This window comes from Cetorhinus maximus, chromosome 16 (genome assembly GCF_964194155.1).
Source record: "Cetorhinus maximus chromosome 16, sCetMax3.hap1.1, whole genome shotgun sequence".
NCBI lineage: Eukaryota > Metazoa > Chordata > Chondrichthyes > Lamniformes > Cetorhinidae > Cetorhinus > Cetorhinus maximus.
The window spans coordinates 63,590,360-63,605,890 of record NC_135894.1 but is presented as its reverse complement, the minus strand read 5'-3'; the positions used below and the strand labels follow the sequence as shown (position 1 = coordinate 63,605,890).

Below are 15,531 nucleotides of genomic sequence, written 5' to 3'. Positions count from 1 at the left end.
CAAGGCCCTTGAAGCTAATTCAACAATCCCTTCCGCTGAACCAGTCCCCACCCACAGAACTGGCTGTGGCCTAAGGTAAAAAAAGTGACTTTCCGCCAACTGCGCTCATTCAGGAGGGTTGGTCATGCTATGGCACCCATGGTCACATTAATCCACTGATGCCACAGGCCTGCATTGCTAGTGCAGATCTTAGGTCTTGTGGTTGCCAGTCTCACTCTAAAGGAGTGTTTTTTCCACACAACTTCTATACTACCCGCGTTTTCATACTGCTTTTTACCGAGCTTGCATCAAATCACCCTTCAAACTGTGCTCGCTGATCTACACTGGCTCCCGGTTAAACAATACTTCTTTAGCTGAGATCTTAACTCTCATTCCTGTTTTCAAGTCACTCCATGACCTAGTCCCTGCCTATCTCTCTAATTTCCTCCAGTCCGAACAACCTTCCAAGTTATTTGCACTCTTCTAATTCCAGCCTCTTCAACATTCCTGATTTTAATCCCTCCACTATTGTTACTTGGCCGTGCCTTTACCTTACTTGGCTCTAAACCCTGGAATTTCCAACCCCGCCCCCCCATCCTACACCTGCACACTTCTCTGCCACTCTACTTCTCTCGCTTCCAAGACACACTTTAAAACACTTTTTGACTAAGCTTATGGTCATCGGCCCCAATATCTACTTATGTGGCTTGGTGTCATATTTTGTTTTGTAATGCCTCTGAAGAACCTTGGGATGTTACAGGCGTTATAGAAATACACGTTGTTGTTGTGCCTCACCCCAGTATCTCAGAATCCCCTTTGGCCTTGTTCTGTCACACATTGATTATGTTCAATTACACTATTTAATTGTTTTGATTCAGGAGAGATTTTACATTTGGTCTTATGTTAATTAATTAACACAAACTTAGGTCTAACTTCACCTCTGCAAAACTAACGCATAGTTGGGCACAATTTGCCAACTGAGCCCTAGTGGAAACTCCAGGCATATAGTTTAAGTTTCAAATACTCTTTTTTAAAAAAAACTTAATTTGTGAATTATTAACAGAATTTTAAATGGGTTGTTTATACAAATACTTTAGAATTAATCTGGAGCAGTTTCAGCATTTCTTTCAAGGAATCCAGTTAACTATCTGACCACTACAATAAAGCAAGATGTTCTCAAGCTGCTTGTGCTTCATACTAGATTCAACTTAATCATCATCTAGTATGGGACCAGATTTAAGAAGTTCTTTGGCAATCCACTGGACTTTTGGAAATAACTAAACTTCGAATCTTTATATTACTAACAGTTTTAGTTTGTTCTGTTGGTCAGAGAATGGAATGAGCACATTATAACCTCAGAACTATTTAGTCCTACCTGGAAAGAGCACAAATGAAACATGAAACAGACAGCCTATATTGAAGTAAAATGCTGTTAACAGTCCTTCAACGTTTACATAGTGAACTCAGAAAATACATATGAAACAAACGTCTTTCCACTTAATCTGGAACCTTTCGATTATATCTAAATAAAACAGTATTTTTATTTTTCAGCAAGTACAAAAAATACACAAAATTAATTTCAGCTCTCTGCATGTTGGTTGGAATAGCAGGCATTACAAATATTCTTTTAAAATTCAAACCTGTCTTTGCAGTCTTCTCTCCTCATGCTTCTTTTCTAGAGATGCTTGTTTCTCAGCTTGCAGCTGCCTCTCCCTCTCTTCTTCTTCTGCTCTCAGGTGAGCCTTTAATCAATCAAGAAAAATAAAACATTGTGAGGCTAGTCAATTTATAGCTTCTCAAGTTCAAATTTACTGTTTTTCAAATATTTAACTGCTATTTTGAAATGCCCACAATTGGATCTTGTTTCTGTTGTCACTTGCAAGCTTTGTATTGATACATGGCTTGAGAGAGAGTCTGACGACTATAGAATCCATGATTCACTTTACAGGGCAACGTGAGGGTAAAACTTTAGAGATCTGATTGTTTTAAATATTTTCTGATGTTTATCTTAATGCTGGTCTGAGTTTTTATACAGAATTAAATTCAGCAGTGACCTTATGAGTGTGACACTTCCTTGAGATACTACAACATTAATTAGAAAGGGAACGGAGTCACCTTTGAGGAAGGGTCATACGGACTTGAAACACGTTAACTCCGTTTCTCTCTCCACAGATGCTATTACACCTGTTAAACTTTTCCAGCGTTTTCTGTTTTTGTTACAGTCACTTTTACTTGTTTTATTATTTCTGTATGCCATTGTTAATGGTACAATGTAAAGTCCTACCATCAGTAATGGGTCACCAATCATTAATATTGGAGGAGGGGGGGGAAAGGAGTGCGGGTGTGGGCGTGTGCAGGCGCGCCTCCGATTGGCGCCGCGCCACCATTTTATGTGGTTGGCCCGCCCAGTGTGACGTCCGCCAGGAAGCACTATGCGCTCCCTGTGTGTGTGTGTGTGTGTGTGTGTGTGTGGGTGGGTGGGGGGGGGGGATGGGGGGAGAGAATTCCCTAAGCCGGGAGTGCACTCTTTCGCGCATATGTGCGAAAGAACGCACTCATCTCACTGAGGCTAAGTGCTGCCTCAGGGAGATCAGCGTCAAATTTAAAAATGGTCAATGGACAAAAATAAAATTTCCCTGACATGTCCCCTCATGTGACACTGTCACATGTGTTGGAACATATCCATCACTTTTATTCAAACTTTTATTAGGTTTTTAAAAACCTTCATGAAACCTCATCCCTCCCATGGATGAGGTTTCATGCTTTTTCTGAAGTCTGCCAGGGCTCTCGGCCTGCCCGCCAACCTTAAGGTTGGACAGGCAGGTCCATTAACTACTTGAATTAGTTTTTAAATGCCTCAATTGGCCGTTGACAGGTCAGTGGGCGTACAGCTGATTCTGGGATCCTCTGAGCCCGGCTTTTCCAGAAATGCAGAGCGCAGCTTCTCTTGAGAGCTCCATCGAAGCGGAGGACAGTCAGGGTAAAGATAGGACAAATCCCCTTTTACGGCACCAGCTGCCATGTGGTAAGTTTAAATGTCCAGTTTGAATGTTAGAGAATTGGTGAGTGGATGGTAGAGTGGGGAGATGGATGGGGTAGGCTGGTCAGTGGATGGTGAGGTGGTCAGTGGTGAGGGCAAGGTGGTAGTCAGGTCTGGGGGGCTAGTCAGGGGGATTAGTGTGCATGATGGGGGGTGGTGTCAGCTTTGTAATTACCCAGATGTTAGTCTAAGTTTTAATCTGTCTAATATTTCTTGGGTAACTATCCAGGTAAGTATATCACATCTATCCGACGTCTCCATCTCTAACTCTGAGTCGGAGAAATTTGTGGAGGGTCCTGGGGAGCAGGGAAGTTGCCCATTGGAAGCTGAAACTTCCCAGGCAATTCCCACATAGGTCAGCACATCAGGCCTTCCACATCTGCCCAACATGCATCTGTCATATGTCTGGTCTCCGATGATCCAGAGATTGGAAGATTTGGGTCTCTGTTCGCTAGCTGCACTGGGACGATGCAGAATGAGCGCATTGTCATAGTAAAAGATAGGTACTCTTTTGGTCTTCACTTTATCCATTCAAACCCAGATGAACTGTATGTAGAACTGTAACTGCTTCTGGAATGTTCAGTCTTATCGGACATCACCTTCATTAGAAGTATTAATTATATTCATTTACTAGATATTCATCTTGGAGTCAGTTATACAATGCAATTATTTGCTCCATATACATGTACCTTTCTGTTCAATTAACTGTTACTTTAATGCATAGTCATACCATATACATGCTGTTAAATTAGTATTAAAATTACTGCCAGGTAAATTATCAACCTCAATCTATTAAAATTATTTGATTAATAGTCTAAACTATTAAAGAGAACGGGAAAACAAACAGTAATAAGCACAGGGATGGATGTAAATGTAAAATATTGTCATGACAATTTTCTTTTTACTCACAAGTTTCTCTTGCTCCTTTTTTCTTTTGATCTCCTCCAGTTCTTTTCTTCTTGCCAAGCGCTGTTTTGCTCGTTCCTCCATTGCTGTGATAATAATATTAGCAGTAGTAGGAAAATTAATTGTCAATCACTGTTGATTTGGTGGTCACTAGTACAACTGGTCATGACTTTATACAGTGCAGTTTGTTGCATTCAAGTTTTTTTAAGATCACATACAAAAATGCTACTGATTTAATGTACAGTACTGGATTATTGGAACTATAGAAACAGTACAGCACCAAATCAGACCATTTGACCTGGCCAGTCCACGTTGGTGACTGTCACGTGAACAGAAATCCTAATCCTGTATACTTACTAAAGAGCACCTTATTCTCAGCTAAAATGAACCATTGCTGGATTGATCATTTTCATCCAACTTTAATTTTTACTGAATCATACTAAGGCTTTTTTTGGTTTTGTCTTTATTTTGATGAGTAATTCTGCCTGCATCAGGCGTGTAATCTTTCCATGATCAACCACTTGATGTTAGAAAAATAGTGAACTAGCATCTGCTTTGGCAGACAAGATCATTCAGGGAACAGGGTATTTTAGACGGGGTAATGAGACTTTTCCCTATGCTGCTCATTGTCATTTTCTACTGGGAACTTGGGAGAGCTTTTAAGTTTCTGTCCCGTCTCCTGAAGTCATTTTTTGCCGGGTACAGTTCCAGAACTGCTGCCAACCCTTCAGTATCTTAACCTAGTAGCCATTCATCATAGGGACCCTAGACTGAGAGAACCAAAGGGCAATTCAACCGCAGCTGAGATATAACAGCTGAACCAGATACTGACTTGCTCGATGTCAACTCAGGAATGGAAAGCTTAGCAGAACATTTTCTCTCTCATTTAATCTAATGATATGGAAACCAACCATAGCATCGTTAGCTGCTTGGAAATTAATAGAGTATCATTGTTTTCCCTGATTTCGATTTAGGCCTAGATTAACTTAATAACACAACTTAGACTTAGTGTTTTCCTGTGCCTAGTGGCACATGAGACAGACAAAGCACAAGCTTATGTCTGTTTCCATGGCTAGTTTTTTTCTGGAACAGGTTGCCAGCCTGTTGCCAGAGGCTATAAGTTTGAGGGGTGTACTCCGCATCAAGAATGGTTGACCAAGAGACTCTCCCACTCTCGGTGCCTTCCATAGGCATATCAGAAGGATTTACAGGTTGATAATCAACCTGTCTGGCCATGCTATTAATGCACCTTTCATGGCCATCAAGTCCTTGAATCAGACTCAAGCCCTGAGCTTTTGGCTCTGAGGTAGGGATGCTACCCATTGCAACATAAGACCTCCTGTAGCACAACTAACTATATCACAGGAAAAAAAGTCAACTAAGACTAAATTAGATTAGACTAGATTAAATGAGAGAAAATGTTCTGCTAAGCTTTCCATTCTTGAGTGGACATCGAGCAAGTCAGTATCTGGTTCAGCTGTTATATCTCAGCTACAGTTGAATTGCCTGTTAGTTCTCTCAGTCTAGGGTCCTTAGTGTCACCATTAAATTCACAGCATGTATAGCTTGCAGGTGAGCTAAAAGAAAACATATTAAATGACTTGAAACACCAAACTACCAGCACTGGGAACCATTGCATACCTTTGACGATTGGGTGAGGTGAAATCAAGTTATGAATAGTTTTGCTATAATTGGTGCTGGTTCTGGAACAATTGGATTCCTCAGCTGATGAAGGACCGCTCAACCTAAGCAATTTCATAAATATTTTCTTTCAGTAAATTGTAAATCAGGAGACAGAAACCTCACATGTCAACATCACATTCTATCAATGCACTGAATATTCAATTAAATTTTGCATTTTACAACAGTAATGAAATTTCATATGCCAATTAAATTCCTGATTCTTAGCAGCATGCAGAAAACACTAAAATACTTTATGCAATGTGAAGCTGTTCTTCCCCACGTAGGTGCAACTAGTTTTTTTTTAAACACCTTCTAGGGGGATCTATTCATTTTTTAAATCATCCTCTGAAATTTCTCCAAATTCATGAGCCTGGAATTTGCACTGGGGTTACATACTGTCAGATCATACAGACCAATGAAGGAAGGACTAAAGGCTGCCATTTAAGCTGTTGCTTCATGTTTTACTGCTGAAGTTATGGTGGGTGATTCTCCCCTATGTGAATGAGAGATTAAAGTTCTGAATAGTGACATGTCAGGAAGAGATATTAAAGTATACAATATTATTGGAAATTATTTATTTTTAAATTGAGACTTAGCCTCTGTGTGTGTTAATTGGATTAAAGCCAACGTCTGGGTAGTTTGATGTATAATAGTTTTGAGATGTAAACAGTAAGATAAAGGGCACATTTGCATTTTTGTTGAATAGAGCATTCAAGAGTGGGAGTGAAATCTTGCACCTAGCTAGGAGACACCAAGCAATGTTTATATTAATAAAATTGGTACGAGAAAGGGGTTCAAAGGGCCCGGTGATACAATGAGAATTTACATTCAAAGAGAGAGGCTGCATAACAGAGAGTGTGTGTGCAGGTCAGAGGCATTTAAGATCTAAGCCTGTAAGCCTACCATCGTGTCTGCAAGGAACAAATTGAAAGGAACTTCATTTTGAATTTGTAAGGTGAAAATTGGTTTGCTTAGTGTCTGTTTAAGTCTATTGGTTATTGTTGCCTTACTGGAGATTAATTTGGGAATTTGTCAAAAAGTTATGATAGTAGTAATTTGTTGTAATTTAATAAATGTTTCATTTAGTTTGATATAAAAACCTCTCGAGAACTGGTGGTCTTATTTCTGAATTTCGAGCTGCAACTCAAAACATACCAATTGAAAATACAAGTTATGACAACTGTTTAAAATTTCCCTCTGGGATTTTAAATAACTCAGCCTTTGTCAAACTGCTGTGTCATAACAGAAAGTTGAATAATAATAGTTCCTCATTTACAACATTTCTACAAGCAAGAAACAGTTTTACTATATCAATATATCTATGGTTGTTGCTTTTGGAGGTATGTTTTTATTTTATGTATTAATGTAAATAAAAGTTCATACAGTGTGTAAAGATTAGGCTCCGCTTCTATCCTTCACCACCTGGATATGTAAAATTCAAATTCTACAAATCAATTTCAAGTTCCAATGGTCTTTAATATGCATCCACTTATGTAGGTGAAGTATTGTGGCTTCCATCAATATAGGTCACAGAGAGGCAATGTAGCATTTACTTAAAAGCAAAAATCTTAATATTTGTAGTTAAACATGAATAAATATTGCCTGTAAAGATAACATTACCTGGATATACGCACAGCAGTGCCTTTCATTTCAGGCTGGGCATTTCCAGATTGCCTTCTACCATGAGGACTGGCCTCAGTTTGCACCTTTTCTACTGCATTACCAATTGCTACAGTTATGGCTGATGCCAGTTTTGCCTCTTCCTGCAGTATTGTCAAGTGCTGGTTATCCTGAAGCTCTGCAATTGTTTTCTGTTGTTCCTGAAGTTGTTTTTTTTGTTTCTCAATGAGTTGCTGTTGGAATCTGTGGCGATGTTCAAAGTTGCCCTGACAATGCTGGATCATTCTCCCTGCAGTGGGTGAGTTGGGTGTTTGATTTCCCTGGTACCAGAGTGAGATTTTACTTGCATCTTGTATGTGTGCTCTTTCCTCTGAGTTCAGTGCGGCATGCTTGCGAGTAACCTGCCAAGCATATTTTGGGCTTGCAACTCTGATCTGCTGAGTTTTGCTGCTCTCTTTTACCCGAGAATTGATTGGAGAAGGGTCTTGTTTCTTCTCTTCTTCCTGTGATTATTTCGGAAGTAGTTTTAAATATATTGTGAAATTTAAAGTTTGTACAAAAGAAAAGCTTTTCAATGTATATGATTCATACTGCAAAATACCTGAAATTCCTGAAGCTCCGTGTCATTTGAAGTGCAGTGGAATGGGACACCTCCCTGTTAGTACACCCTAGCCCTGACCCTTATCCCTGGTGACAAGGCAATTGATATTTGCCACTTGTGACGTCTCGTGTATTTCTGCCCTGGCAGGGAGAAGGTGGTGGGGGATAGGGGTGAGGAATTTCGGAGAAGCACACTGATGCTGCACCAGAGGGAGGAAGTGGTCAAACTGTTCAGGGTTGAAGATTGAAGATTTTCTTTGTTTAATTATCCATTTTGGAGTACCTGCTTTTCTAATTGATGACTCTGTAGACCTTGGCGCTTTGAAAAGAGAGCAAGTAAGACGGAATACGTGGAGCCATCATCCTGCCCTTTTTTTTTGTTACGGGGAAAGCCTTTGTTTATGATTTACTCTGACTCTTTCATTATAAAGAGATAAAAGGAGCATACACAATTGTACATTGGCCTTGGCCATCATTTGTGCTTTGTGATGGTATTAGACAGCAGTACGATGACGGGTACTCATTGTTAATTCAGCAATAATGAAAATTATCTTTTCACACATGAAAACATTTTTTATCCAAGCTTGTGGAGCATTTCAGTCCATCACTGTTAAACTCTTGGCTCAAATATAGTCTAAATACAAATACCAAATTACATCACTGAACAGACTTCTAACCATTCAAATTAATAACAGTTGTAAAACATATCAAAACTGTAGTGAATTAATTTATGATGCAGCTATTCAATGAACTATAAGATCTAGTAATAGGTTCTTCAAAAACTGCAAGTAAAACTGCACAAACTTAACCCTATTTGGGTTAATTTAGTATTTCACAATAGTTTGACTTTATACAAGTGTTAAGAATTCAAGGGCTAGCTTATCCCCTTACCACTTCTTGAGCAGGATCAACCTGCTGTGTCTCACTTATGCATTTTGAAACTCTGCTGGAATCTGCTGACAATTTCCCTGAACATGCTGAGTTCAGTAGTGCGGCCATCTTTTGTTTTGTCTCCTCTTTTCTTGCCTCCAGCTCTCTCTTTTCTTTCTCAGCTTTACACCATAGTTGCCAGTTTGTGAAGCAGTAACTGAGCCTGTGTTTGCGGTTACATTCTGTTGCAAGTTGGTTTTTTCTATGAACAATAGAGAGAGTGTGTGTTAATTCTTTCAACTTCATAAATATCTAGTTTGACTTCAATAAAATGCTTTTTTTTTAAATAAAAGAGCTAAATATTTAAAACTGTTGGAGCAAGTATCAAATGGTGCTATCACCAGCCTTATGGGGTGCTGGGGAGACAGCGGTGGGGAAAGTGTTGAAGAGAGAAAAATAAATTCAAATTTAACCCAAGCTGTTTTAATGAATTAAGCACTTTAATGTGAAACAATTGATTCATCGCCTGATTGCCATTACTACTCACCAGTACGTCACCCCGGTGTTGCATTATTCAAAATGTCCTCTGAATACAACCTATTTTTTATAATTCTGCTGCTGGGGGAAATTCCATTCAAAACTGTTACATTCCTGCCATTATGCTTTACTGAAATTCTCATGGAAACATATAAAACTAAAATGCAGTAGCATAAAAATTTCAAGTGATGACATCTTAGTGAAAACATTGTAGCGTAATAAATGTTGTTATTCCTTCACTTCTGGGATGTGGCCACTAAAAAAAAATATTTTAATTCCCCCATTAAGATATTGATTCAGGTTATTTGATCATGAGGGATATCACCCCTGATTACAATCCTTTTCTGACCCAACATTCACAAAAGCACACCTTCTAGCAGGGGTTAACTAACCAAGCTGATGCAAATTATACCAAATAACCTGCTAATAACCTGCTACTCTAGCTAAAATCAGCAAACGCACATTGATTATCATGACATGAAATCTTCTTGATTCTCTCTCATTCCATTCCACCAGAATATAAATTAGCAAGACAATAGTGTGTAATTCTGAAAGCCAGTTTAAGCAGGATTCAAATACTTAAATTCCCAGGTTAGGAGTACAACATATCACTGCCAGAGTAAATTGACCACTCATTTGCTATTGTAAAAGTAACTCTCTACAGTTTGATATATTACTTCTATATTTCCAAAATAACAGGCAGACAAATAAGTGAGCAACCCCTGAACTAATTTCAAGAATGCTAAGCACCTTTTGTACTGAGAAGGCGACATTTGATGATAGAAGTACATTGCTATTTTTAAAAATTCATAATGAGGTCAGTTGAAAAGCTGTGTCACCACATCTTATTCTAGAAAATTTATAATTTCCATCTAACTCTGCTAGTTAAGTGCTGCAAGTCAAGGGTACATACTGTTATGCAATTTCTGAACTTGACACCCTGTTCAAGCATTCAGCATAGAAATTGTGGAGACGAGAACCACGACAGGTCTCCCCTAACTTGAATGATCTTCAATTGCAAGCAGGCGGCCAAGCATGTGGAAACTCATATTCTGGTTGCTAAACTATATTCAATAGTGAGTACCATTCAACTCCTCTCACCACAACATTTTATTTTCCCCCAGTCCGGATTAACAGAATCTTTAATCATGCAACCAACAATAAAATACTCTACTATAACACTGGCACTCATGTCCAGTGACTGTTTTGCAATCAGTTTGCTTTCCACTGGTTAGGCATGTAGCCACATGCAGAGTAAAAGGCTCAAACTTTTTTGTGCATATTGAAGTTCCAATGTGTACAATTATCTGTAAACCAACTTACGGATAACATGTAATCCTATTTACGTCTCAACTGATCTTGACATTGAAATCATAGAATTTTCAAGCACATAGGTTGGTCATTTAGTCCATCATGCCTGTGCCAGGTCTTTGAAAGAGCTATCCGCTTAATCTCTTCCTATTACCCCACTTTTTTTAAGACTAGTTATCCACTTCCCTTTAAAAAGTTATTATGCATGCTGATTTCACCACAGTTCCAGGTAGAGCATGCCATGTCTTTTATAACCCTCTGCGTCAAACCCTCTCCTAACCTTTCCTTTCATTCTTTACGATACTCAAATTTTGGTTTAAGTTATTGACACACCGATCAGTGCAAATAGTTTTTCATTATTTACCTTATTAACCTTTCTTGACTTTGCACAGCTCCATCAGATTTCCTCTTAATATTCTCTGTTGTAAGGAAAAGAGCAGCATTTCTACTCTCTCCTAATATCTAAAATTTCTCACCCTGATATCATCTTGGTAAATCTTTTTTCCATCCTCTCCATGGATTTGCCATCTAATGTATACGTGAGCACTGTACAATCTCATATGTACCATGAATTACCTAAGTACTGTCACGACTCACTGGGGATAGTGTGCTGCAATATCAAGCCCCACTGCACCCTGAGCCACGACAAATGTGAAAAAATTTGATCAACCCGCCTAATTGTTTAATTTAGGTTAACAGAATATGAGCACCAGGTTTGTAAACTTAAGTAAATAACTGTTTATTGAACAAATTGTCTTTAAAAAGTGGCAAAAGAAAGAAATATGAACTACTAATTTCTAACTCTATAACCTAAACTCTACTCCTTCTTAAATCCCTAAAAACACACATACAGCAGATTATAGAGATATGAGGAGAAAAAACCAGCTAGCTATTATTGTAGAATTACTGGAATCTTACACACAGGAGAGAGAGGTTTTAGGTCTTTTTCCTTTCAGGCTAGGACTATTCTGCTGCACTGCTCTCTCACAAACCCTGGTCACCTGGCCAGGAGCCAATTAAAACGTTGTTGCCAGGAAGTCCCCCATTAGACCAGACTCCTCCTCGTGACCATCCTGTCCTTCATGGCACACTCTGTTCCAGGACAGCAACACTGTATATATCCCTCACACTGTTCTAGTAGACATGTCCTTCAAACTGCAGCCATTATAATTTTAATCCACAGTCCAACAGGAATAAAAAGATATGTTCTTTACAGTACTGTATTTCTGAGTATGTAAAAGTGATTTTTAAAAAGAAAAAAATACATTAATATGAGGCGGTGTTGCCCACAACTGATTTGATTCTCAATGCTGTTCCCATTATCAAATTGGAAAAGCTTTGCCATTTTGCAATCGATTCATAGCTCATTTCCAAAACAGACCAGATCAAATTAGCAGGCATTGTTAGCTGCCACTTATCCCAAGGAATTAAATCTGAATACTATACAGTTCATACAATACAAGTCAACGGCCAACATCTTCTGGTCTCCAGATTGTCAGAGACCAGACATACAACCCAAGAAAGCAAATTGGGACCCCGTGGAAGTCCTGACGCGATGATTCTGTGGAAATTGCCCCGGGAGGTTTGAACCTGCGATGGGCAATTCCTCTGCTCCCTGAGACCCTCCGAAAAAGTCTCCAGCTTTGAGCTAGAGTCGGAGACTTTGGACATTCCCACATACTTACATTTCCTGGCTAACTATCCAGGTAAGACAGAAAATCCTAGTCTAACTCCTGGGTAACTATGCAACTGACCCCTCCAATCACACGCAATGGTCCCCCCACCCCGCAACAACCACCCATAACCCCCGAGAAGGGGGAAAGAATATGACAGGTAGAATATAATATGGAAAAGTGTAAAGTTATCCACTTTGGTAGGGAAAACAGAAATGCAGAGTATTTCATAAATGGTGAGAGATTGGCAAGTGTTGACGTCTAAAGAGTGCCCTTATTCCTAAGTCACAAAGTGTACATGCAGGTACAGCAAGCAATTAGGGAGGCAAATGAAATGTTTGGCCTGGATTGCAAGAGGATTTGAGTACAGGAGTAAAGAAGTCTTGCTGTAATTGTATACAGCCTTGGTGAGACCACACCTGGAGTAGTGTAGTTTTGGTCTCCTTACTCCATAGAGGGAGTGCAAAAGTTCACCAGACAGATCCCTAGGACGGCGGGATTGTCCTATTAGGAGACATTGAGGATTCTGGGCCTATATTCTCTAGAGTTTGGAAGAATGAGAATGTAATCTTATTGATCCATACAAAATTCTTACAGGGCTCGACAGGGTACATGTGGGAAGTGCGTTTTTCTTGGCTGGCGGGGTCTAGAACCAGGGGACAAAGTCTCAGAGTAAGAGGTAGGCTATTTAGGACTGAGTTGAGGAAGAATTTCTTTGACGGAGGGTGGCGAATCTTTGGAATTCTGTGGTGGCTCAATCAAAGAGTATATTCAAGAGAAAGATCAATAGATTTCTAGATATTAAAGCTATGATGGGATATGGGGATAGTGCGGAAAAATGGCATTGAGGTAGAACATATGAATTAGGAGCAGGAGTGAGCCACTTGGCCCCGTCAAATCTGCTCTGTCATTCAATAAGATCATGGCTGATCTGATTGTAACTTCAACTCCACATTCCCGCTTACCTGATAACTTTTCACCCCTTTGCTTATCAAGAATCCATCTATCTCTGCCTTAAAAATATTTCTTTATTTTCCATTATTAATTCCCCAGATTCACTTTCCATGGGACCAGTGCTTACTTTGTTAATTCTTTTCCTTTTTAAATATCTATACAAACTCTTGCTATCTGCTTCCACTGCCTTTTGAGAAAGAGCGGTCCAAAGACTCTCACCCCTCAGAAAAAAATTATCCTTATCTTTGTCGTAAATGAGCAACCTCATATTTTAAATAGTAACCCCTGGTTCTAGATTTTCCCTCAAAGGGAAACATCCTTTCCACATCCACCCTGTCAAGACCCCTCAGGATTTTATATGTTTCAATCAAGTCACCTCTTACCCTTCTAAACTCCAGTGGATACAAGCCTAGCCTGTCCAGCCTTTACTCATAAGACAACCTGCCCATTCCAGTTATTAGTCTAGTAAACCTTCTCTGAACTGCTTCCAATGCATTAACATCCTTCTTTAAATAAAGAGACCAATACTGTACACACTACTCCAGATGTGGTCTCACCAATGCCCTGTATAACTGAAGCATAACCTCGCTACTTTTGTGTTCAATTCCCCTTGCAATAAACAATAACCTTCTATTAGCTTTCCTAATAAGCTTATTTTCTATTTTTTCCTGCCAAAATGGACAATTTCACATTTTCCCACATTATACTCCATTTGCCAGATCTGTGCCCACTCACTTAACCTATCTATATTGCTTTGTAGCCTCCGTATGTCGGCTTTACAACTTACTTTCCTACCTATTTTTGTGTCATCAGCAAATTTAGCAACCATACCTTCGGCCCGTTCATCTAAATCATTTATAAAAATTATAAGAAGTTGAGGCCCCAGCATTGATCCCTGTGGCACGCTGCTCATTATATCTTGCCAACCAGAAAATGACTCATTTATGCCTAATCTCTGTTTCCAGTTAGCTAGCCAATCTTTCCATGCCAATGTTACCCACTTCACCATGAGCTTTCATTTTCTGCAATAACCTTTGATGTGGCACCTTATCAAATGCCTTCTGGAAATCTAAGTACAGTTCATCCACTAGTTCCCCTTTATGCATAGCATCTATTACTTCTTCAAAGAATTCCAATAAATTGGTTAAACACGAGTTCCCTTTTACAAAAACATGTTGATTCTGCCTGATTACCTTGAATTTTTCCAAGTGCCCTGCTATAACGTCCTTAATAATAGCTTCTAACGTTTTCCTTAAGACAGATGTTAAGCTAACTGGCCTGTAGTTTCCTGCTTTCTGTCTGTCTCCCTTTTTGAATAAAGGAGTTACATTCGCTATTTTCCAATCTAATGGAACCTTCCCCAAATCTAGGGAATTTTGGAAACGGAAAACCAACCCATCAAGTCTCTCATTAGCCACTTCTCTTAAGACTCAAGGATGAAGTCCATCAGGACCTGGGGACTTGTCAGCTTGCAGCTTCAACAATTTGCTCAGAACCACTTCCCTGGTAATTGTAATTTTCTTGAGTTCCTCCCTCCCTTCCATTTTCTGATTTACAGCTATTTCTGGGATGTTACTTGTAGCCTTTATAGTGAAGACCGATGCAAAATACTTGTTCAACTCATCTGCCATTTCTTTATTTTCCATTATTAATTCCCTAGATTCACTTTCCATAGGATCAGTGCTTACTTTGTTAATTCTTTTCCTTTTTAAATATCAATACAAACTCTTGCTATCTGTTTATATATTTCTAGCTAGCTTTCTCTCATATTCTGAACTTTCTCTCATCGATCTTTGTCATTCTTTACTATTTTTAATATTCTGTTCAATCTTCTGACCTGCCACCCATCTTTGCACAAGTATATACTTTTTCTTTAAGTTTGATACTTTTTTCAACTTTTTTAGTTAATTACGGATGATGGGTCCTTCCCTTGGAATTTTTCCTTTCTTGTTGGAAAGTACCTATTTATTCTGTGTATTCTAAAATATCCCCTTAAATGTCTGCCAGTGCATATCTATTGACCTATCCCTTAACCTAATTTGCCAGTTCATTTTAGCTCTGTTTTCATGCCCTCATAATTGCCCTTATTTAAGTTTAAAATAGTAGTCTTGGACACACTCTTCTCTCTCGCTCAAGCTGAATGAAAAATTCAATCATATTATGATTGCTGCTACCTAGAGGTGCCTTCACTATGAGGTCATTAACTAATCCTATATTGCACAATACCAGGTTTAGCACTGCCTGCTCTGGTTGGCTCCAGAATATGCTGCTCTAAGAAACAATCCCGAAAACATTCTATGAGCTCCTCATCTAGGCTACCTTTGCCCATGATTTTTCTAGTCTATATGTAGATTGAAA

At 39.1% G+C, this 15,531-nt stretch overlaps 1 protein-coding gene across 6 annotated transcripts in view; it reads right to left on the bottom strand.

Moving 5' to 3' along the window:
• Positions 1–15,531, bottom strand: part of ccdc191 (coiled-coil domain containing 191) — a 58,789-nt gene that overhangs the window by 10,325 nt on the left and 32,933 nt on the right. For all 6 annotated transcript variants that reach the window (XM_078559915.1, XM_078559914.1, XM_078559917.1 and 3 more), the window contains 5 exons: positions 8,720–8,960; positions 7,229–7,731; positions 5,567–5,670; positions 3,929–4,011; positions 1,620–1,721 (listed from right to left, as the gene is read on the bottom strand). In XM_078559915.1, coding sequence (XP_078416041.1) covers positions 1,620–1,721; positions 3,929–4,011; positions 5,567–5,670; positions 7,229–7,731; positions 8,720–8,960 — 1,033 coding nt within the window. The remainder of the gene's footprint in view (positions 1–1,619; positions 1,722–3,928; positions 4,012–5,566; positions 5,671–7,228; positions 7,732–8,719; positions 8,961–15,531) is intronic.